General features: G+C 41.0%; 2 protein-coding genes across 2 annotated transcripts in view; one reads left to right on the top strand and one right to left on the bottom strand.

Annotated features, from left to right (window-relative positions):
- Positions 1-190: 190 nt before the first annotated feature.
- On the top strand, positions 191-9211 carry dda1 (DET1 and DDB1 associated 1). Its single transcript, XM_066695322.1, has 5 exons — positions 191-548; positions 3481-3561; positions 4555-4606; positions 7045-7106; positions 7530-9211. The coding sequence occupies exons 1-5, from the start codon at positions 540-542 to the stop codon at positions 7632-7634; spliced, it is 309 nt and encodes a 102-aa protein (XP_066551419.1). The 5' UTR covers positions 191-539; the 3' UTR covers positions 7635-9211.
- Positions 9212-16618: 7407 nt separating this feature from the next.
- Positions 16619-23016, bottom strand: part of ano8b (anoctamin 8b) — a 38190-nt gene continuing 31792 nt past the window's right edge. Inside the window, exon 17 of the mRNA XM_066695692.1 lies at positions 16619-22851. Coding sequence (XP_066551789.1) covers positions 22147-22851 — 705 coding nt within the window. The 3' untranslated portion in view covers positions 16619-22146. The remainder of the gene's footprint in view (positions 22852-23016) is intronic.

The following is a 23016-nucleotide window of genomic DNA, read 5'->3' as shown; positions in this document are numbered from 1 at the left end:
CGTGACGAACGCACTTTTCAACCAACCGCGCCACTTGGGTGGGGCTGAAAAAAGACAGGCAGATTCTTATCCAATAAGGACACGAGTTAATCAGTGACAGCGCTCCTAACCAATCCCAGACCAGAATGAGACACCGAATGTCGTTTGTAACCAATGAGAGCGCACAGTTCCCGGGCAAGCTCAAGCAAGTTAGGGTGAGCTCTCAGGACTTGCTTCGCTTGTTGGTTGTGCTCTACTAAAGATGGTGGGTTTCAGCTAAAATATAAATATATATATATATATCTTAATAAATAACTAGACGTAGCCTTCTAATGAAGTTGTACGTTTACTGAAGTACAAAGGCGATACTGCTGGGATTTCCGCTGACGCCAAGGGTCCGCAAAGACTGAAAAGGAAGCCGAAGAGCCCGGTTTGCCGAGATATGATCGTATTGGGGTAACAGTCATTATCGGATCGTTGTTTTGACCCCCTATATCTGACACCCAACTCGACCTTTCTTTCTCATCGTCTGGATTTGGGAGAGACGGAGTTGAGGAGACATGGACAAGGTACGGAGTCGCTCATTTTCTGTCTTGTCAAGGGAGTGGAGTGGGGGGTGCGAGGGTGGACGTTACTGCCTATAATCTATATTGTTGGTCACCTAAACGACATATAATCGATATCTTTGATTGGCTCGGAAGCTCTTTTAAACGGGGTGCAGGCGCCTGTCGTGCGGGGATCGTGTCTTCGCAGGAGCCAGACGAGCGACGGCGACAACAAAACTGAAACGCCATCATATTTCTACATGAGATCAGCCGGCCGATTTATACAGGGGTTATTGGCCTAAAGTTAGAAATATCTTTTTAAACCACATACATTTTTGTGTTTTCAACGCTGCTCCACGTTTGGACTTGAGTTGTTTTTTCATGCACGTCTGCTCTGCCTGCCAAATGTGTCAGTGTTGAGGCTGTGGCGTGGCTGGGGTGGATGGCTGGGCTGCTCTCCCTGTTGATTGGGTATTTCATTATGTTCATTAGTTTTAAAGACGTAAATGCACTACTTGTTTGTGCTGGTCTCATGTGGATTGCTTGTCTTGGGAATTAACACACCCTACCTTCTGGGTGCCAGGCTTGATCTGTTTCACTGATGCACAGAAGCAAAACGCCTGTTCAATTCTATGTGTCTTATCAATAGCTTGATTGAGGCAATGATTCTCAAACCTGGGCTTAGGGGGTCACTAGGGTATGTAGGGAGGGAAATCAACTTTTCCCTTAAGCTTAGTTGTGGTGATCTCACACTCGTGGTGCATAGGCTTATTGCACCCACGGCAATTGGGCAGTGCCCTCAGAACAGTGCAGAACAATGGCCTCTTGTGGGCACAGTGATAGACTCCAGAACTTGCATAGAAGGTTCTTCCTTTCCCCCCGTTGCTCACAGGCAGTGGTCACTTATTGTGTCAACTTGTTTATTTTTACCGTGCCAGGGTCCAAACTGGCTTCTTTATTCCCAGATCAGGTGTCAGCAGGAGGTTTTATAAATGGCTTTAAATAGTCATTGAATGGAGACTTGGAAAACATGAAGGTACATTATTTTTCTCCAGTGAAGTCATTCAGTTGGACTTGGAACTTAAACCAGAAGATACCGCACCTTCTGCACAAAGCTTAAGAGATCCCCTCGACCTCATTCCATCAAAGGACTTCACCCCCTGTGTTGCATTGACTCTCTAATTACTTAATTGACCTTGCTTCTGAATAGCACCCATGCCAATAAGCATTCCTTGGATGTAAGACTTACAAAGGAATTGAATGGATGTCAGGTTTCTTTTAAAAATCTATATTAACATGCTAGCCACAGAGTCCCAGGAACACTGTGTTTTGTTCAATTTTGATTTAGCTCGGTCTTCTTGAAGAGAATAGTACATTTATTTTCTCTTAATTTGTACTGTGGTTGGCATGTGCTTGGCAAGAGCTTTGATGGGCTATTAACATACCTCAGATGGTATTACTGATGGCCAGTAATGCTGGTGCTGATGACAATTGAAATGCATGACACTGTGTGTTTTGGAATGTTTCACAATGCCATAAATGACATGCAATTACAGCTTTTAAAAGGTATGTTGTTTATTTTTATTGATGCGTTCATAATCTCTTTAAACCTTATGTGTGCTTTTATTTTGCTACCAAGATACAGCCTTCTTTTATGATATGATAAAGAAGAACTACTGGACTTTGTAATAGTGCATGATGTTGTTGTCTCCGCTCTTTGGATTTGTGTAAATGAAAGCTGTCTAGATAATCCAATCTTCTTGTCAGTCAAAGGGGCTTCAAATCATCTCTGAGTAAATAGCCTTTCGTGGAAACTGATCCTGTGGGTTTGGCTGTAAAATCAGGTTTGATTTTTGTCAAAGAGGCACAGAGCATTCCAGATCCAGCGAATACTGGCATCGGCCTGTGACTGTGATTCTGGTGGGTGATGGATGTGACGCGCAGAGTCGAAACAGTGCGGTCTGCGGTTGTCTCGGTAACCTTCTGCTTCAGCATCTGGAAACAACAGAACTGCGGTGTCTGCATGTCTTTGTCTGCACTGTTCGAACGGTACCTTTCTCAAAAACGTCACACTCCTAGAAAGATGTGCCGTCTTTGTTGCTCAAAATAAGAGCGCTCTCATTTCTTTATCATATTGATTAATTGTGCTGAACTGCGATTACAGATGATACCAAGGTATTATTAATTTATCATCAAATGTGCATTGCCATTCTCCTTAGTATACACAACCAATAAAATCCAGAAAAAGATGGCCATTGAATGAAGATTTGATTCATACCATGCTTTGATCTAAAAGGTGGTATAAACTTAATGCAAAAAATCAAAGGGGCATGAATAGTTTTTGAATTATTTTGTATTTCTGCAGGTTACACACTACAGCAATAATCAAGAAATACCTGCTGAGATGTGGAGCATCTAGTATAGATCTCCAGTTTGTCATCCCTGAAATGGATATAACTATAATGTAGCAGGATCTATCTTTCCTGGGTACTGGCTTTTTAAAAGCGTTTCAAACTACAATGTAAAGGAATAGTCTGCTTTTTCTCAATTTCCATGGCATGTTATGGAGGCAAATTTAGTATTTTGAAATGCCATTCTGAAACATACTTCCCAACCTCATCTCACTCCATTAAGCGCTGAGGATTCCTCATCAGAAAACTGTTTCGTTTCTAGGGATGTTTAGGCACGGTAAAATGAAATATATTCTGTCCGCAAAGGCATCGCAAGGCAAGCTAGTGTTCAGGGGAAATAGTTGGTGTTTTCAGTGGGATTTTCAGGAGCAGGATGGTTTTGGGACTCGGAGTAATGTGAAAAGACAGTGAAATTTAAGGTGGGTGGGGTTTTTGAAGAAGTGTGACTGGAGACTGTTCTGACTCAACCAGCTGTGCCCAGGCCTGGTTAGTTTCTCCCGCAGCCTGCAGACCACCGTGGCTGACCCCGTTTCCTTGTGTTGCAGGCGGACTTCTTGAAGGGCCTTCCTGTCTACAACAAGAGCAATTTCAGCCGGTTTCATGCAGACTCCGTGTGCAAAGCATCGGTGAGTATGGGTCCTCTGCGGTTTTCTCGGACAACCCTGTTTGTGACCTAGAACTGCAAAATTAATCCGAATTCGCCGATAACAGTCCAGAGGGTTTTTAATTTTCTTGTTCATTTAAAATTTTTCAGGTACTTTGACATTTTATATCAAACTGTGTTTATTTAGTTAAAAGTTAAGGTTTTAATATGTATTGCACTGCCATGGGCATTCATTTACTTGAAACAATGCCAAAAAATAAATCTGATCATGCATTAAATTGAAACTTCCAATTGCAGTTGCACAAGTAACCCAAGTCATGTGTGGGTACAAAGTAGTGCTGTTGCACCGGGTTTTCTTCTCAATCCTTTTCCTATAAAGTCTTGTTTTCTTTCTGGCAAAAAAGTTCAGACTGTGTACAGTGATAACTGCTTTATGAATTTGACCTTTAGTCAGGGGAATTCAGATTCCTGTTATTTACAAAGCCTGCAGAACTGAATCTATCTTCTAGGAGTGTTCTGAAAAGATGTTTTTCCATTTTGTGTACAACACAGAGTGATGTTTTGTATCCCAGCAGGCTTCAGTACAAAAAACATCTGCAATCTTAAAATAGATGGTTCCCAATTAAGTTTTGCTTTCATGGTGCACTTTTGCAATTAAGGCTACTTTAACTGAAGTGAAGTGCATCTGCTTTTAAAAAACATTCTTCAGGTTTGAAGAGAAATGCCCAACTGTAAATATAAAGACATTATCACGTACAGTTTGAGGTTAATATGAGGTCATGATGGAACGTGTTCCATAATCAGGACCCACCTCACTCAACAGGCTATAAATCCTATCTGCTTCTGTGCTGCATATTTCTTATAATATACACACACATACATGTTGGGTTTGGGGGCTCTGAAACATTTATGGCTGCTAATGGCAGGGTGGGCCTGGAAGTGTGATTGTGTCGTCTAGTGACACCAGCTGAGCTCCTCTCTCCCAGCATTGCTCACTGCGTCATTTGTTTTACAGAACAGGAGACCGTCTGTGTACCTCCCCACACGAGAGTACCCCTCTGAACAGAGTAAGTGCCAGTCCACACTGACATCCCTCTTGTGTAACGCACCCTACCCCAGTCTGAGCCATTTCCACCACTGCACCCACCTCACGCCTGCTCCCCCCCCGACCAATCTGATCTGGCTGATCGAGACGACGCAGAAATAGAAACAGCAGAGCTTGGGTTTCAGCCGAAGCACAAGATCCCCTTGATGCCAACCAGTTAATCAGGTTCCCAGTCCATCCTGGGTGACGGAGATTACGGTGTCACTGGCCACTTCTCCATAAGCCACATTTCCCCCTGTCCTCCGGGTCCCAGCTGTGTTTAGTCAGTTTGTGTAACCGCAGTGCAGGCCAGTGTGGATTGCAAGTTCAAATCCAATCAATACTGTATACACCTCTATCCCGATATAACATGGTCCTCGGGAGCCAGAATTCGTACTGCGTTAAAGGTGAAACCGTGGTAATAGTGACTTGCTTTGGTATTGAGTATTTCCGGTATTAATAATCAGAAAATATTTTTTGTTAGAACTAACACAGTGTATGCAGTAAGTAAATCTGCTCTACAGATTGGTTAAATTGGATCTCCTTTCTGTAATTTAATAACTTAAAAAACAGTAAGTCCTTATTCAGAGCATGCTACAATATAGTGTGTTAACAACACAGGTGCAGTACTAAACACTGCAAAATGCAACCATGCGGGCTTGGTTTCATCATGCATCGATTGTTTGATCCGAGTGTAATGCTTAGGAAAATGCAGTATCAAATATCAGAAAGCACTTAAAATTACACATTACAAACTCAAAAGTATATGAGCATGGGTCGCTTTCTCACTTAGCCACCAACAGTGTTATATGTATATTAAATAATATCAACTGTAAGCTATTAAATAGTTTACCATTTCATCAGTCTCTAAAACTGTTTTTAAATACCTTTTTTGCTGTTCTAGATGCTTCCTTATTTTTGTTTCTGTGAAGATCGGAGTGAAAGTTTAAAAATGTTGTAATTGCGCTCGGCTTTGTGTTTTTGGGCTTCGACTTCCAAAACCATTTTTTCTTGACCGCGTCGTATCCGAATTCGAGTTATATTGGATCGTGTTAAATAGGTGTAGAGGTTTATAATACATTTGCATATTGTAAAAATAGGTTTTTTTTGCATTGTCCACAGAAAAAAACTATTTATTACACTGTATCTGTGTAGTACACTCAATAGCACTCTCGGATCCATAAATATTTTCCCATAATGCTCAAACTATGACATGGAGAGGTGACCTACTCTTAATTATTCTAGCTAGCTGTTGCCAATGGCACTCCGTACTGAAGCAGACCTGGTGTTTGAAGTTGCTCCTAAATCTGTAACACATGGGCAGTAATAAGCTAGCCCACTTCCCGCATCTTACAGAGAAAATGCCACTGCAGTTAGAGAGTGACTCTCCACATATTGACCAGCTGTGACTGTTTAATTTCATTAAAAGCTTCATTATTTCAATCCATTTTAAAGAAACTGTGCCCCTTTAAAGGAAAGGTTAAACTTCTCATGGTTTTCTTGCTAACAACAAAGCCCCAACCAAATTGTTTTCATTTGTGTTTTTTGTGTGCAGTCATCTTAAAATGTGGCCCTTAGAGAATGAAACTGATTGCTCTCTTCCTATAGTTATCTGTGTATTACTCATATAGCATTTATTTTAGACACTAGATTTGCTGCATGCTTGAGCTGGGTTAAAAACTGATATGCAGAATACAGTCAGCAGAACCAGTTATGCATTTTTTTGTATATATAAATAAATATATATTTTTTTTAAAAGACTGACTTATTCAATGATTCTGAACACCAAAAGCCCGGTCTGAATAAACCTCGACGGAAAGCCCCATTCGGTTTTACAGTCCGATGCTAGGTGCTGGGAGTCTGTCTGTATGTGCTGATGCCTCCCAACACACTGTGCTCCAGTCAGCCCTGCTGGCCAATCCTCTCAATCTGCCGGCTGTGACGCGGTTTCCCTCGCAACACCGCTGCCTCCAAAAGACTGTTTTAATAACTCTCCTCTGTCTGAGCACTGAGAGCAAGGCTTGACGCGTCTAACCCAGAGAGCTTGTGCTTTGATATTCACCACTATACTGCATCCCGTAAAATGTTATTTCACTGTCATTTTAGGATTGTTTGTAAATTCTCGTTCACGCTCATTTTACATAAGCTGCCACTTCTTCCTCTGAGCTCCTACAAGCTCTACCATTATTACTGTCCACTGCATTCAGCCCTAATTCACTGCCTACCCCCTTGCTGAACCCCGATCCATGCTGGAACTATCCCTAGAGAGAGCGGATGTGTTTAAACCTTGACCTTGGCCTACATTTCATCATTGTGGTGCGTCGAGGTCGTATAAAATGCTTGTGGCGCTCTATTGTAAAGCAAACTGCAACCCCTCACAGCCCCCATTCGCTTTCCAATAAATGTCTCCTTGTTTTTCAGTCATCGTCACTGAGAAGACAAATATTCTCCTGCGCTACCTTCACCAGCAGTGGGACAAAAAGGTAAGAATCGGTTCTCCTGTTAGTTCATGCAGAGTCCATGTAGAAAGAGCTCAGACACTTGCTTACGCCTCAACCCCTCATCCGGACAATTAACCCAAATTACAGCCTACCACGCGGCATCACGCCAGAGTCACAGTGGCAATTAATATCACGGCAGGTGCTCGTAAACTGTAATCTCCAGTTTTGGAAAACGCTGGGCAGTACCTCAAGCGCATGTTTATTATTCTCTGGAGTTCATTTTTCTTCCTCCACGCTTCGATCTACTCCCGTTCATCTAGTATTGAGCTCCCTAGCACTTGCCCACATGGCTCTGAAGGTGTCTGGCTCAGGGTGTCTCACAGAGGCCTTCAGTTCACACATGCCCCCCGCCAATTCTCGTTTCTGGAGCAGCCGGGCTCACTGTTGTTGTTCTTTCTCCCGCAGAACGCAGCCAAGAAGCGGGAACAGGAGCAGGGAGAGGGCGAGAGTCCCGCGCCCCCCAGGAAAATCGCCCGAACGGACAGCCAGGATATGAACGAGGACACTTAAACAGCCTGGGGCAGCGTGTTACACACTCACACACCCACTCACACACTCACTCACTAACACGCACACATACAGGTACACTTGTACAAAGGCGCATTTACAGACACACACGCACGCACGCACACACATCGACGGAGAAGACGGACAATGGGGGGAGAGGCGACCAGGACTTGGGAAGGACACCTAGCCTAATTTTATTTAATTTTTTGTTGTTTTTGTTCCTTTCTGGCTTTTTTGTGTTACTCTTTGCAAAGGCTTCCTGTCTGTGGTCTCTCACCCGCACTGCTCAGCTCTGGACAGAAGTGGGCGACGCATCACCCCACTCAACTACACTTCCTGTTGGACTCCCAGCCGTCCTCTCTCTAAATGGTTGTCACAGGAGAGCTACTCGGAAAAACCTCAACATTGTGTCAGCATATATATACACTTGTATATATGTATATGTTTTGTTTCAGTTTTGTTTTTTTAAACCTTGTTTGCGTAGTGAAGGCTCGTGCTTGCTGTAGCAGATGTAGAGATTTGTGGTAAGGTTTTTCTTTTTGCGTTTTGTTTTTGACGTGCGGCTTTTAATTTAATCAAGCTCAGGCTACGTAGATAAGTGTGCTGGGTTGTCTGTTAGCTTAGCTTGGATGTTTTATGACAAGGGGGCAAAAACAGAAAAGGAGGAGAGGAGGCGGGGGTGAAATGTGAGGTGGAATTTGTTGCCAAACGCTTTTTGTTCGATGTAGTGAAAGACTGTTTAGCTCTTCCATAATGTCTGTGTTCATTTCTCAAATCAACCACACCATGGGAGACAGTCTGGATTCCTGGAGTCTTTTGATAAAAGCATGATCACCCCATCTACTTTATTTTTTATTTTTTATACCGACACCTGTATTTAAAGAGAGTACTGTGACAGAAATGTCCTGTGGGAGTTACTACTTTTTAATCTGGGGATTTTTGTGCTCCTCCGTTAGGTTAGACACTCAGATTAAACCTCTTGACTTTCGTGATGATCTGAGAAGTGTTTGCGAAGCTATCCTAAGGAAGCCGTATAGTAGATTTTGAAGCAGGTCACAAAGTGAGACTTGCTAATATGTGTTCCCACTGTAGTCAAGTCAAGGTTTCACTCCTAGATTGTATGATGGACAGTGGTGGTAAGGATGAGTAGAAGACCAATAGGATGCCTAGATCGTAATGTTACATGGACTTTGAGTGACACAAAATAAAACCAGAAGATCCATGAAAGATGTGGCTGATTGGGAACATTCTCCTCATGACCGTGTTATCTTCTATGATCTTCTATAGTCTTTGTTTACAGTGACCTAAAAGTTACCAATGAATGAGTTCTTCACCTTCCAGTTTAGACCAACCTGGATCCCCATTCAACTCTTCAGCTTGGTCTCCTTCCTGAGCTCAGATCCCATCCTCACATCTGCCCTGATGTGCTGCGGCTGCCACAGACTGTTATTCCTTTCGGACGTTGACATTTGGTTTTAATTGTTTTAGGTCAAGCCCTTTCTCTTCGGAAGAATCCTAAGGTCGTGTGTAATAATAATAATAATAATAATAATAAAGAAAAATAAATGGTTGTAAATGTATTCAATGTGTGAATCTAAAGATGAATATTGGGATTTGATGTTCAACGCCGCAGAGGATTATTGAAGTTTGGAGTACACCTGCTGGGCAATGCCTAGAGACTCCCAACGATCTGCACATTGTGCCTATTTATTTAGTGTGCGGACGGAGAGCCGAGACCTTCACGTTGTCCCAGACAGGTTGATTTATAATTGATTAATTTTAATATTCAGCCGACACTCACAGGCTAAAGGATGCAGAAGAAGGCATGCACCAAACTTGAAGATCTCTACACTTTGTCTTTGTGGTTGAACAAAATTGACATATTTCACCCTTATTAAATCCTTGATCTTGAGGTAAACGAATGCAGAAAACCCTAGAATTGTGGGATCCGGTACAGTGGATAAGAAGCTACCCCACCCTCTTAAACAGTAAGGAAGGATCCGATTTCCACGATCCCATTGAAGACCACCCTTTCAGCAACCTTGGACAGATCTTTAGAAGGCAGTTGCATTATGGCCAATGTGGTCAAAACCCTATTTACCCAACCCTATCGATCATTACGCAAGAGCCTTGAATTCTCTTAGGTTGTGGGTTTTTTTCTGGTGGAAAAGGAAATTCTGTCAACTGACTCAAGTCCCAATGAAGTCAGAGCTGCTGGGCAAGAGTGGGATGGGCTTTTTGCTAAACTTGTCCTTTATGCAATGTTTGGGCTGTCGACTATATCATAGTAGTCATGGCTACTTTTAATTTGTAATCCTAATCATGCCATACTGTTCCCATGGAGTATTTGAAGACTTCAGTAGTAGGTGGGAAGTGATTAGATCAAGCAGTGATTGGTGGTGGGGTCTTTGAGAGGCACGTTGGTGCTGATGTTCCAGGACTGTAAAAGTTCATTGTGCTTGCGTTCCATTGCAAGACAAGTTGTCTGCTTCAAAATATGAAAAAATATTATATTTAGATCTGCATTGGAGTCGGTTTTTGATTTCCTGTGCATGGACCAAAAAGCATGCAGTGGAAAAGCATTTTGGTTCCTGTAGGGAAGATTAAATGTTCTACTTTAGGGAAAATTATGATCTACATGGAGTGGTTTATGGGCCACTTATACCTCACCATTAATCCCATTCCCGCCCAAGAAGCTACTAGAACCTAAACTGTTCAACAAAGGCACAATCTGAGGACATAAAAACCAAAGTGGTTGAAGGGATCGCTGCTCTCCTCTTTACATCAAAGTACTTTTCTAAGCTGAGACTTCATGTGCAGTGAGTTGTAACTTCTGTGTGGCCCAGTTTCTTTTCCCAGGCCACTGAATACTGGATGATTATATGCATGAATAGCTGCAGGTTCTGGAGCCCATGAGAACCAATCCCATTGAATTGTGGTGACATTAGTTGTAAAGTCATTAAAGATTCAGAAGCAACATGGGAGGTACAAGAACTCTGGGGGGAAAAAAGAAAAAAACGCAATGGCGCTGCTAATCAGAAATGAGTTGAAAACAAATGCACCAATCACATTTGATGATGTCACACTTAATGACTTACTCCTTGTTGGGTCTATGCTGCTATGAATAAAAAAGTAATCTGTTGCCTGTCTATATATTCGCTCTTAAGCACTGTGTTCCATGTTAGTTTGTGAAGCCTGTATATGCCAGGACTTAGCAAGCTTTTCCTGTAGAACGTCCTGTAGTCTTGAGTCTGAAAAGCACAACTCTGCTTGTCCGAGGCCCTGTGGTTCCTCTTGTCAGTACTCCAAGATGGGCAGATGCATAAATGATACCTAAATACAGTGCTTTGATAAGGTGAAAAGTGTATGTTCCAGTATAGAAGATCTGGGACTCTTTGCAGTAATCTGTAACTGCTATATTTTCTGTGTTTCTGGAGTGAAGGAAAGAGTGATAAAGCAGATTTTATGTATAGCACATGTTTTGGCCTACACCAGTAAAAGACAGATGTACAGATTGCCACAGGACTGAATTCTGTGAGAAATCTTGAACAGCGTAACAATTAAATAAGACGAATAGTCATGAAAACCAGGCTGCCTGCAGGCTTTTACAGGGTGCACAGAGATGGCAATATGGGAAGAATGCAATACTCTATTTAGTTCACAAATACTCCGCTGTCTGCTCCTGCGTCAGTCTGTTACAATACCCCTTTCATCTGCGCAATGAACACATCAGAAGGGTGAATTGTTTGTGGCAAAACTGAAAATCTCAAAATAACACAGAAAAGGCAAAGAGTTGATTCTGAGAAAGGGACGTTGTGTTTTCAATTCATGTTGGATTCTCTCTTTATTTTTTAAGCTGTGGATTCATTGCAGCATTCCAATGGTTCATGTTGTGAAACAAATCCAAATCTGAACATTTTTTGTTGCTGTTCTGTTGCTGCTTTCCAAAATAATTTGCATGCTTTAAAGCACTAATTGACTTTAGACCTTGGATGCATGGATTGTTAATAATAATAATAATAATAATAATAATAATAATAATAATAATAATGATTAAAGAAGGAATTCAAAGCAAAACATAGCATTTAAGCTGTGCGCAGTTAGAAAACCATGCACTTCTCCAGGACCAGAATTACGGCCTGTCAAATGTCATCCCTACACCATCCATATCTAATTTAGTAGTTGCAGCCTTGCTCTGTGATGAAGAAGTGGAGTAGTGTGTAGTTTTTGAGTGGAGATTCCCCAAAAGATGTGGAAAGTCCAGGTCTTCCAAAGCTGTCTCCCAGCTGTGTGAGTTCAGGCCCACTGCAGCCTGCGCTTTCATCACCGTGATGTAAATAGTGTGGTGTGTTATTAGACACGTGTGAGTCTGCAGGGTTTCTGTTTTTTTTGTTCCCAATCTGTGTTTATACTGATCTGGAAAGAACATTTCAGATCTTAACTAAATAAAATTGTTCTTACAATTGTGTACAGAATGTGTGTTTTTAATGTTTCCAGCTAATCAATTGATTAATATATTGATTAATGCATAATTTATGTATACTGAACAAAAATATAATTGCAACCTGTAAAGTGTTGGCCCCATGTTTCATGAGCAGAAATGAAAGATCTCATAATTCTCCATATGGACAAAAAGCATATTTCTCTCAAATTCTGTGCACAAATGTGTTTACATCCTGGTTAGTGAACATTTCTCCTTTGCCAACATAATCCATCCACCATGTGTGGCGTATCAAGAAGCTGATTAAACCACATGATCGTTACACAGGTGCCCCTTGTGTTGGGGACAATAAAAGGCCACTCTGAAATTTGCAGTTTATTCACACAACACAATGCCACAGATGTCCCCAGTTTTGAGGCAGTTTGCGATTGGCTGCTGACTACAAGAATGTCCACCAGAGCTGTTGCCAAAGAAATTGAATGCGAATTTCTGCCCAAACTTTCTGAAAGCATCTCAGGGAAGCTCATCTGCGGCTCATTGTCCTCAGCAGGGTCTGGACCCGTCTGCAGCTCTGGTGGACATTCATGCAGTCAGCAGGCAATCACACCCTCCTGCCAAACCTGAGACTTGAAATCCAGATTAGGGCCTAATGCATTTATTTAAATGGACTGATTTCCTTCTATGAACTGTAACTCAGGCAAATCTTAGAAATTGTTGCCTGTGAATGTTTATGTGCATGTATGTATGTACACTCATCTAAAGGATTATTAGGAACACCATACTAATACTGTGTTTGACCCCCTTTCGCCTTCAGAACTGCCTTAATTCTACGTGGCATTGATTCAACAAGGTGCTGAAAGCATTCTTTAGAAATGTTGGCCCATATTGATAGGATAGCATCTTGCAGTTGATGGAGATTTGTGGGATGCACATCCAGGGCACGAAGCTCCCGTTCCACCACATCCCAAAGATGCTCTATTGGGTTGAGATCTGGTGACTGTGGGGGCCAGTTTAGTACAGTGAACTCATTGTCATGTTCAAGAAACCAATTTGAAATGATTCGACCTTTGTGACATGGTGCATTATCCTGCTGGAAGTAGCCATCAGAGGATGGGTACATGGTGGTCATAAAGGGATGGACATGGTCAGAAACAATGCTCAGGTAGGCCGTGGCATTTAAACGATGCCCAATTGGCACTAAGGGGCCTAAAGTGTGCCAAGAAAACATCCCCCACACCATTACACCACCACCACCAGCCTGCACAGTGGTAACAAGGCATGATGGATCCATGTTCTCATTCTGTTTACGCCAAATTCTGACTCTACCATCTGAATGTCTCAACAGAAATCGAGACTCATCAGACCAGGCAACATTTTTCCAGTCTTCAACTGTCCAATTTTGGTGAGCTTGTGCAAATTGTAGCCTCTTTTTCCTATTTGTAGTGGAGATGAGTGGTACCCGGTGGGGTCTTCTGCTGTTGTAGCCCATCCGCCTCAAGGTTGTACGTGTTGTGGCTTCACAAATGCTTTGCTGCATACCTCGGTTGTAACGAGTGGTTATTTCAGTCAAAGTTGCTCTTCTATCAGCTTGAATCAGTCGGCCCATTCTCCTCTGACCTCTAGCATCAACAAGGCATTTTCGCCCACAGGACTGCCGCATACTGGATGTTTTTCCCTTTTCACACCATTCTTTGTAAACCCTAGAAATGGTTGTGCGTGAAAATCCCAGTAACTGAGCAGATTGTGAAATACTCAGACCGGCCCGTCTGGCACCAACAACCATGCCACGCTCAAAATTGCTTAAATCACCTTTCTTTCCCATTCAGACATTCAGTTTGGAGCTCAGGAGATTGTCTTGACCAGGACCACACCCCTAAATGCATTGAAGCAACTGCCATGTGATTGGTTGGTTAGATAATTGCATTAATGAGAAATTGAACAGGTGTTCCTAATAATCCTTTAGGTGAGTGTATATGTACATGAAATGCAATAACTGCATATACTGTCTACATATGTTCATATGTACATATGCACAATATCATATATAAAAGATAAATATATACATAAATACATCCATGTATATGTACATTTGATTGATTCTATTTTTTACATGTATATGTACCTATATTAGGAAAATACATTAATACATACATATTAATATGGGTCATTCTATGAGAATGGGACAAACTGGAGTTCCATTTTTTTTTTTATTGATGTAATTTGTTATCTTATCTGTATGGAAATGTACTTGGCTGAGCTGAAATTTTTATATTTTTATATATTTGGGGGTTGTCATTATCAAAACACTAATATAATATGTGGTATAAAGAAAAATACACACCATATTGATTAAATATTAAAATATTACATATTAATACAAAATAATAATTCCTATTTAGAAGGAAAACTTTGATCTTTTGTTTTTTTACTATTAAAATTAAGCATAAATGTATTTTTTGCAAGTGCATGAGGGTTTGTATAGACATTTGTTATCGTAAAATAAGTAAGCAGTGACAAAAACATACAAAACTTCTTTATAATTTTAGACGTACATCTCTGAACTCAGACAGTTTAACCCTCACCCCTGGTACTGCAGTTGCAGTTGTATTTGTTAAAATAGCCTTTGTTACGGTGATAACACTATAGTTACGATAAGGACAGCTTGTTGCGTAGCTTCTCAAAACGTTTTGTATTGTATATATTTGTACGTCAGAACATGCAATCATAAAAATGTCTAAAAAAAACAAGTCTGTTGTATAAAAAATTGAGGCCTACACATCAGACAAGACAGAAACAGAAACAAATTGACATTTACATTAATTTATTTAAAATACATGTACTTATTATGTTAAACCATGTACGGTAATGATGAATAATAAACCTAACTCACAGACATCTGATGTATTTTTTAGTGTTTGAAAGAGATCTACTCACCATGTGCTAAAGTTGGAAAATTATAATACCTCTCCTTATTTTCACATGATCAAGGGGTATGACCTAATGTATGTTTGAACTAGGGGGCAAAACACTGTTTGTTACGGTAGTGACATATAAAACTAGGGTCAGGAATTGGCACACTTTTAAAAATATATATTTTTAAATACTTTAACATTTGTATAGAATTAAACATTGTTTATTCAAATTATATTTCCATATTTCAGAGTTACTCCAAAAATGGATTTATTTAGCTAAAGTAGTACAGGAGTTGGACATTTGTAGTTATTGACCCATAAACACCACAATTGCATCAAAAATGTAATGCATATTTCATCATTGATAGCAGCTATGAAATAGATGTATATTGCATATGACAAAATATTGGTACACTGCTGGTTTATGTTCCAATTGAGCTCTCAATTACTTAATTGAACCCCTAATTGTAGTAATACTTTGCTTACTTTTGCTCTTTTTAATTGTGTAGGTGATAAAATGTGGTTCCTTGATAAGACACATACTTTATATTTCACTCAAAACCCCCACTGTTTAAAATAATGAAAATGCTCTGATTTAGGAAATTAGATCAATTAAGAGTTCAATTAAGTAATTTAGAGCTTGATTGGAATGCAAACCAGCAGGGTATGGGGTCCTACAGGAGCAGGGATGGGAACCACTGATATAGAAGATGGGAAGATGAAATCATACACTTTGCAGGCAGAGAAGAGAAGCTGCAGATTGAAGCAAGTGGAAATATCTTGAGGAGGCCTTCATCCAGCAGTGGATCAATATGGGCTGATGCTGATGATGCTATATATACATTTGTATTTAGAAGAAAGAAAAACAAGTCAATGGATCGAGAATGAACAGGGATGTGTGACATCATTGATGTTTAAATAGCAATGGGCCAGACACATTGCATGAACTGGATAAGGGCGTCTGCCAAGAAATAAAAAAAAAAAATGAACAGAGATGACTAAAGAAGCCACAGAAAAAAGTACCATACAGTGAGGGAAAAAAGTATTTGATCCCCTGCTGATTTTGTACGTTTGCCCACTGACAAAGAAATGATCAGTCTATAATTTTAATGGTAGGTGTATTTTAACAGTGAGAGACAGAATAACAACAAAAAAATCCAGAAAAACGCATTTCAAAAAAGTTATCAATTGATTTACATGTTATTGAGGGAAATAAGTATTTGACCCCTTCGACTTAGTAAAAGTGCGTTTTTCTGGATTTTTTTGTTGTAATTCTGTCTCTCAGTGTTAAAATACACCTACCATTAAAATTATAGACTGATCATTTCTTTGTCAGTGGGCAAACGTACAAAATCAGCAGGGGATCAAATACTTTTTCCCCCACTGTATGTGTGTGTGTGTGTGTATATGTGTTTATATATATATATATATATATATATACACACACACACACACATACATATTTTTGGTTGTAAGGATTATCCAAACACATTTTTATTTTTAAGTTACTGCTGAAATCTGTAAATTTATGCTTGGCACACAAGTAATTAAAAAATATAATTTTTCAGTTCAATTTAGACAAGGCATGCTGGATTAAAACACGTGATACATATTTATTTTTCCAATGTTTTATTATCTGCTTGCAGATCTTACAAAAATATGACAAAATAAATTAAAAGAAATAAATAATCCCATTTTCTTTTTTTTGTAGTTTTCTTTATTTTTTTCTTCTTCTTCTCTTTAAAAGAACCCCCGTTAGGTTGTCTCTTGCACAGCGGTACATTGGAAGAGCAGGACATCCCTGCAGGTTGGTGAATCTCCGTGAAGAAAGGGAAACACTTTGAGAAACAACTCTTCAGAAATGTCAATTTTACACCGGACACCCCGTCCCCAATCCTTCAATTCTCACCACCCCCTCTCCTCTCCGAATGACAGAGCAATTCTTTTCACCAGATACTGTCAATCCAACAGCCTTTTCCGTGACTGAAAGCTCTGATTCCTTCTAACTCAGAAGCAGCCCTGTTGGAGGCTTCAGAGTCAAGAACCACTTATCTTAGACACACACATTTCACATACTCAGACTAGTCCACCATTGTAACCAACCAGTATCTCATTAGAAGAGTGTGGTCCATCTCTGGTGCAGGAGAGCTCAACTCCTTCAGGATTTATAGGTGTCTTCAAGCAGATCCTATAAAACTTCACTCCAAGCTAATAGTAATAAAGACGTCCCTAGAGCTCTCACCAGACTGACCTCTAACACTCCTTCACACTTACCATTCCCCATTAATCAATATAAAAAAAGCTGTTCTTCCCCAACTCCAGTCTGAAACAATGCAGTTCAACACCACGTGGATATGGGGGACACCAAACTCCCTCATGGCCCCTTTTGCAAAGAAAGAACGAACAGGGTCCACCCAACCCAAGCCTAAACCTTCGCAGTCATGTGCACAGATGCCAGGCTAAGTCACCCCCACAAAGGAAATTCACCCAAAAATCAGTTGCGCTTGAGCACACTCACACGGTTTATTGCAACAGTCTGCTCCTGCTCCCCAAGTCTTAATAGATCAGATCCAGAGATCATTAAATAAAAGCAGTCTGTCTAGTGTAGCTCTAGTTCATGGAGTGTGGATACGGCGAAGCGTAATAGACTACAGCGATGCCCTTGCGACTAGGTGCAAACGGTCAAACTGTACACTATCTTGTTCCTTAAAACGGCAGAACTCCTGTAGGACAGCACTAGAGCCTGGAGAACAAATGCTGTCTCTTGATTTATTCCAGAACGACAGTTTCTACAGTCCCCCAGGCTGCGATCAAGTACAAGATTGATGCAAATTGAATCAAACTGCAGAAATACAGTCTCTTGATTTATCCAATTGGACCAGTTTTTTTATTTCCCTTTATTAACAGGGAAATTGAGAAATCAAAACAAAAACAAAAAACTGAGTGTGGAGGGGAGCAGGGGTGAAAAGGGGAGTTTTACCATACTTATTATAATTTGTATTATTATTATTATTCACACCACCACTGCTGTGTATATATATATATATATATATATATATAATATATTTGTTATCAATTTGCGTTAAAACAAACATGAAAGTGAGAATTTCATCTAGCGTGATTGTTTTTCATGGCTTTTCCCTGGACTAATATTGTTATATTAAAAAAATAAAAAGTTTACATTACATGGTAAATTAAGCATTATACAATCCATTAGCAAAACTAGATTATGTTAAATGTGGCTGTTAATCAAAATACTTCCATGTATAAATGTTGTGGTCATGGCAGCTCAAATACACAGCCTGGCAAGGGATGACTATAGGTGGCAACAAATCCGACCAGTGAGATGTTAGTGTGAATGTAATGATTCCTCTCTTAAAACTGACTTCTAAAAATACACTAAGCTGCATTAACTAGTCTAATTTAGAGGTCTGGGATTGTTTAAGACCTGATCTTCTACACTTTGCATAACAAGCAAACTCCCCTGCACTTGTAACCAATGGGAATACACATTTTAATCAGATCTCAGCAGAAAACTTTAAGTACAATTTTCCTGTGCATGGCTAAGTCACATTCCAGTCAGAACCCAAAACGACAGCATCATTCTGTCGAGTGAACCTGTTCCTGTGTTTCCCCTAATTATGGATAGAAATGAATTATGTGGATGAGATTAAAAATGCCACCTCGGACATGATGAGTCACAGAATAAAACCAGAGCAGTTAATCCCAAATCAAGTGTAACCGAGCATTTGTTTATATATATAAAAAAAGATTTTATGTAGTCCCGAGAACATGACTCCATGGGAAGAAAACTTTCAGGGTAATCTAATCTCTGTGCAAAAATGATGTGTTGTTTTTTCCACCTTTTTAAAATTCTTTGCAAGTCTTATCTTATTTATTGCCACACAGTCGGGATTGAAAAGATTTTCTTTGAAAAGACACCACACATATCCTAGTCGTGTCATTTCTGTCCATGACCAATAAGAAAGCTGCCCACTAGAGACAAAATAAGTACTACTGCAGGGGAGAAGTGTTTACTACACTTTCACAGCAAGAGTTACAGCAAGAATGGAGTTGCTGAGGGGTAATTACAGAGCCAAGTCTGTAGGTGGTGCTGCAACACAACTTTTCATCACATACTCAGTAAAGAGCAAAAATAATAACTCTGGGGTATGTAGATATATTTTAATCCAGTTTTGGATAATGCATTTGCATGAAAACAACAACAAAATACCTGATTAACCAGAAAGGGACTGGAAAGGGTGGGTTACTGGGTATACAGGGTATTTAAAAACATGAAAATGCTCTGTAAATATGCTGACCTGCTCTTCGTGATCCGTTAATTCCTTAAAGAGAGAACTGTAGTTATTAAGATAATCCAGCAGGTTTTAAATCATCGGCAAGACATCAATAGCTCTCGTTGAGCTGACTAAGATGCTTTCATTCACTTTTCTGGATGCTCATCGATAGCTCAACCCACACCAGTCTATCTAGATCTATGCATTTTATTACTAGGGTAATTATTGCCGATTTCATGACAAATTTGAGTACCTCAGCAGGGGGGTCTGTAGTGCATAGTTGAAACGGAGATTTCACGACAACAGTGCGACTGGGATCCACACAAAGAAGACAGCGCTGGTTAGCCATTCATTAGCTGAGTGTTTCTAAAAATTGGGGCCACAAATATGTCCTTCTAGGGTGCCTCTGAATTATTCACCCAATTAAGCTGTCCAGCACAGTGCATACTAGTACCTGAATGCAAGTGGAGGTCACTCTTTTACGGCTCTGTCTTTGAAATGCGTTTCCATCTGTACTTCATAAACTGACCTTCAAACCTGAAGTGACTTTGAAAGCACAGCCATATATATATATATATATATATATATATATATATATATATATATATATATATATATATATAATGTTTTTTCAGTAATGGATGTTTTGGCGCCCCCATATGACTAATATAAAATTGCTTTCAGACCCTAAACAAACAGGTAATCCACACAGAGAATTCCCTGGCACTCGATTGGCAGAATTTAAAAACCCTCAGAAAGCTCTACTGGGGGAGGGTACTGTGGAAATAAGACATTTTTAAATGGCGAAGATCTGACAGGACAGTTCAACAGATTTTTCTTATTTTTTTCACCCCCCCATGTTAATACTGTTACATAGAATTATGGCTCTGTACTTAATTAAAACAAAAAAAAAGCCCTACCAGTGACCTGGTTTTGGTGTTGCTTTGGCAAATCATCGATTGAAAGAATGTCCACAGAAAAAATAAATAAAATCACCAACAACGAAGGAACAAACACAAGAATAAACAGACAAAGGACAAAGGAACGAACAAATAACTGAATAAGGAAGACCAGCACCAAGATGTATGAACTGAGATTCCAACCAATCATAAATGTCCAAAAAACAAAAACAAAAAACAACAACCCACGTACAGTAAATAAAAAATTCCAGCTTTTGCATACATTATGAGGCAGGCTGGTGTTTTTCCTACCCCTGCCGGTACAGTTTTATATACCTCTCGCTCTGGCAGGGGCAGAGTTTAGTGCAAACTTCTTTTTTTTTTTTTTAACTGAGCCATGCATGGAAATGGAGCCCCCCCTGCTGTCTGGCGGTCTCTGCAAGCACAAGGCGAAAAATAATCACAGCTCGGATTCCTAAAGAAACCTCCCTGCCGGACTGGTTTCCTCCCTCCACTTAAGCCAAGCCCCTGTCCACCCAGAATGCACCGCCTGGTGTACACTGGGAGAGACTGACAATCACAAAACATGTTGCGTTACACAAAACCCTCTTTTACCTCACTTTGCAAATTCGGAAATCAGAAAGGTTCACTGCCGACACAATGTCCATTTTGTTCTTAGTAAGGTTGTGTGATTGTGTGTAGTGCCTTTATTTGGTTTCAATTCTCCTTTCTTTTAAATTCCTTTAAGTAATTAATGTTAGTCTGTTTAATTAAGCCATTCATGTGGCAACGAACCAGCCGGCAATGGATGCAGTTAGTAAGGTCTCAATCCCTGGTTCTGGGGAATCCTTCAGTTTTTTTCTGAAAACCATGTTAATCTTACTTACTACACCAGACCTCAGGAGTGAAAACAAGCAGATCCCATGACTTTCCAGGGCCAGGGTTGGAGCCCCTACTGCAGAGTCTCTTTTCCAGCGTTGTGGATTTTCACCGGCGCAAGCAGATGAGCAGCTGCCACAGTCACTGAGGGTCTGAATGTCTCAGCGTCTTCCAGGAGCTCTCTCAGCACTCTCAGACTTTTCCAAGGAGGATTGGGACAGGAAATAAACGTAAAGGTGTGTGGCCTCTAAGAGCAAAAGCTATAGGCTGTTTAATGGATCCTCCTAACAAAATCTGCCCAGCGACAGAAAGCTGATGTCTAACATCTCCAGTCTTTACATCTGGACTTTTTTTTGAGGCATTTTGTTATAATAAAAAATTAAAAACATCTCAGAACTGACGCCAGGGATATGACCTCAGATTCAGTTCTTTTGACGTCAAGAAACCAAAAATAACATCCAAGACATGACCACAATTCTGAAATTTAAAAATCATGATTTTGCAGGTTAAGTATATGGATTGTAGAAATATTTGGTGGTGACAAAAAAAATAAAAATAGCGCCACATATTTCTGAAACTTCTTTTTTAATTCGCAAAATGACCAGCTTTAAATTTCAGAACTGTATTCTACTCATGATTCTACTGTCATTTCTCTAAGATTCTGCAGCCCTCAGAGATCTTTGGTATGACATCAGCTTTCTTGTTCTGGGGTTCACAGGATGGCGAGGGATGCCCGTACTGTCTACAACAGAATAAAAGCCCAGCACCCACTTTCCTCCTTCCAAGGCATTAAAACTATAAGAAATGCAGCTCATCTATTCCTATAGGTGTAGCACGAGGGAGAAGGTGGGAGGGAGGGAGGGGGGATTGATCTTTTCAGGTAGGGTCATCTGTGTCCTTGCAGGCTGACAAAAACAAATGACAGGCCTTTTTCTGACCAACCAAGGCCCAGTGCTCCGAGATCTGTCTGGAAAAGAGCTAGGATTCGTCCCCAACATTGTCGTCCCTTTAGAGTTTTTATTTTTATTATTTAAAAAAAACAAACAAATTAAATGAAAAACGTCATACGCTTCTCCGCGCGTGATATTAGATTTTGGGTCCGGCGGATTCGGTGTCCATGGAGTTGCCATTTTCCCCATCTACAGAGGGCATTTCCTCTGGTGTCCCATTCAGGTCGGACTTGGTGGGCAGTTTGTCCGGCGGCACGTCTGATAGTCTGGCCTGTGACCCATTCACGCAGACGGCAGCACCCCCTTCCGACTTGCCGAAGTTAAATAGTTTTCCTGGGTTGAAGGACTTGGTGGGAGATTGAGACCTCTCCTGGTTGGTAGTGGCATTAGCGGCCGCGGCCGCGGCAGCAGCAGCAGCAGCCGCCGCGGCCGCCTCCTTCTTGGTCTCGGGAGATTTGAGGAACTTAAAACTCAGGAAACCGGGGAGTTTGGGCTCGTTGCCGGTGGGCGACTGTGGCGACCGGGCCGTGCCCGACGTGAACTTGCTCTGCAGGGGGATGATCTGCTTGAGCTTCATCACGTTGTTGGTGGCCAGCAGGGAACTGGGCCTCTTGGGTTTGTCTGATCCCTGGGAGCCACCTCCCGAGCCCCCCCCGGAACGCGACTTGACCCCATGGCTCTTGTCGTGGTGGTGGTCCCCCCCGCCGGAGGAGTCGGACTTGCCCTCTTCCCGCTCCCTGTCTCGCCGGGCCTGGTACTCCGCCTGCCGCTGGCGTTCCTCCTCTTCCCTCTTCCTGCGCTGCTGCTGCTGGAAGTGTTGCTGAGCCTGCCGCTCGTGTTTCTGTGGGGAGCAGACGTGTACACATAAGACACGCCTGGACACACGCAACAGACACACACACACTTTCTGAAAACATACATCACATTTCTATCACAGCTCCTGCAGAAATGTACACTCTGTCTGTGGGGACAGCAAGGTGTTTCTTTAAGATGCCAGGGAATAATC

Source organism: Amia ocellicauda, chromosome 22 (assembly GCF_036373705.1).
Source record: "Amia ocellicauda isolate fAmiCal2 chromosome 22, fAmiCal2.hap1, whole genome shotgun sequence".
NCBI classification, from domain to species: Eukaryota; Metazoa; Chordata; class Actinopteri; order Amiiformes; family Amiidae; genus Amia; species Amia ocellicauda.
The sequence above is the reverse complement of the archived record's forward strand: the minus strand, read 5'-3'. Positions and strand labels throughout refer to the sequence as shown.

What these genes read in the sequence shown, in the direction of transcription:
- dda1 (XM_066695322.1), top strand. An exon ending in AGAGTACCCCTCTGAACAGA is followed by an intron (nt 4,607 to 7,044) that starts GTAAGTGCCAGT and finishes CTTGTTTTTCAG; the next exon opens with TCATCGTCACTGAGAAGACA. An exon ending in ACCAGCAGTGGGACAAAAAG is followed by an intron (nt 7,107 to 7,529) that starts GTAAGAATCGGT and finishes TTTCTCCCGCAG; the next exon opens with AACGCAGCCAAGAAGCGGGA.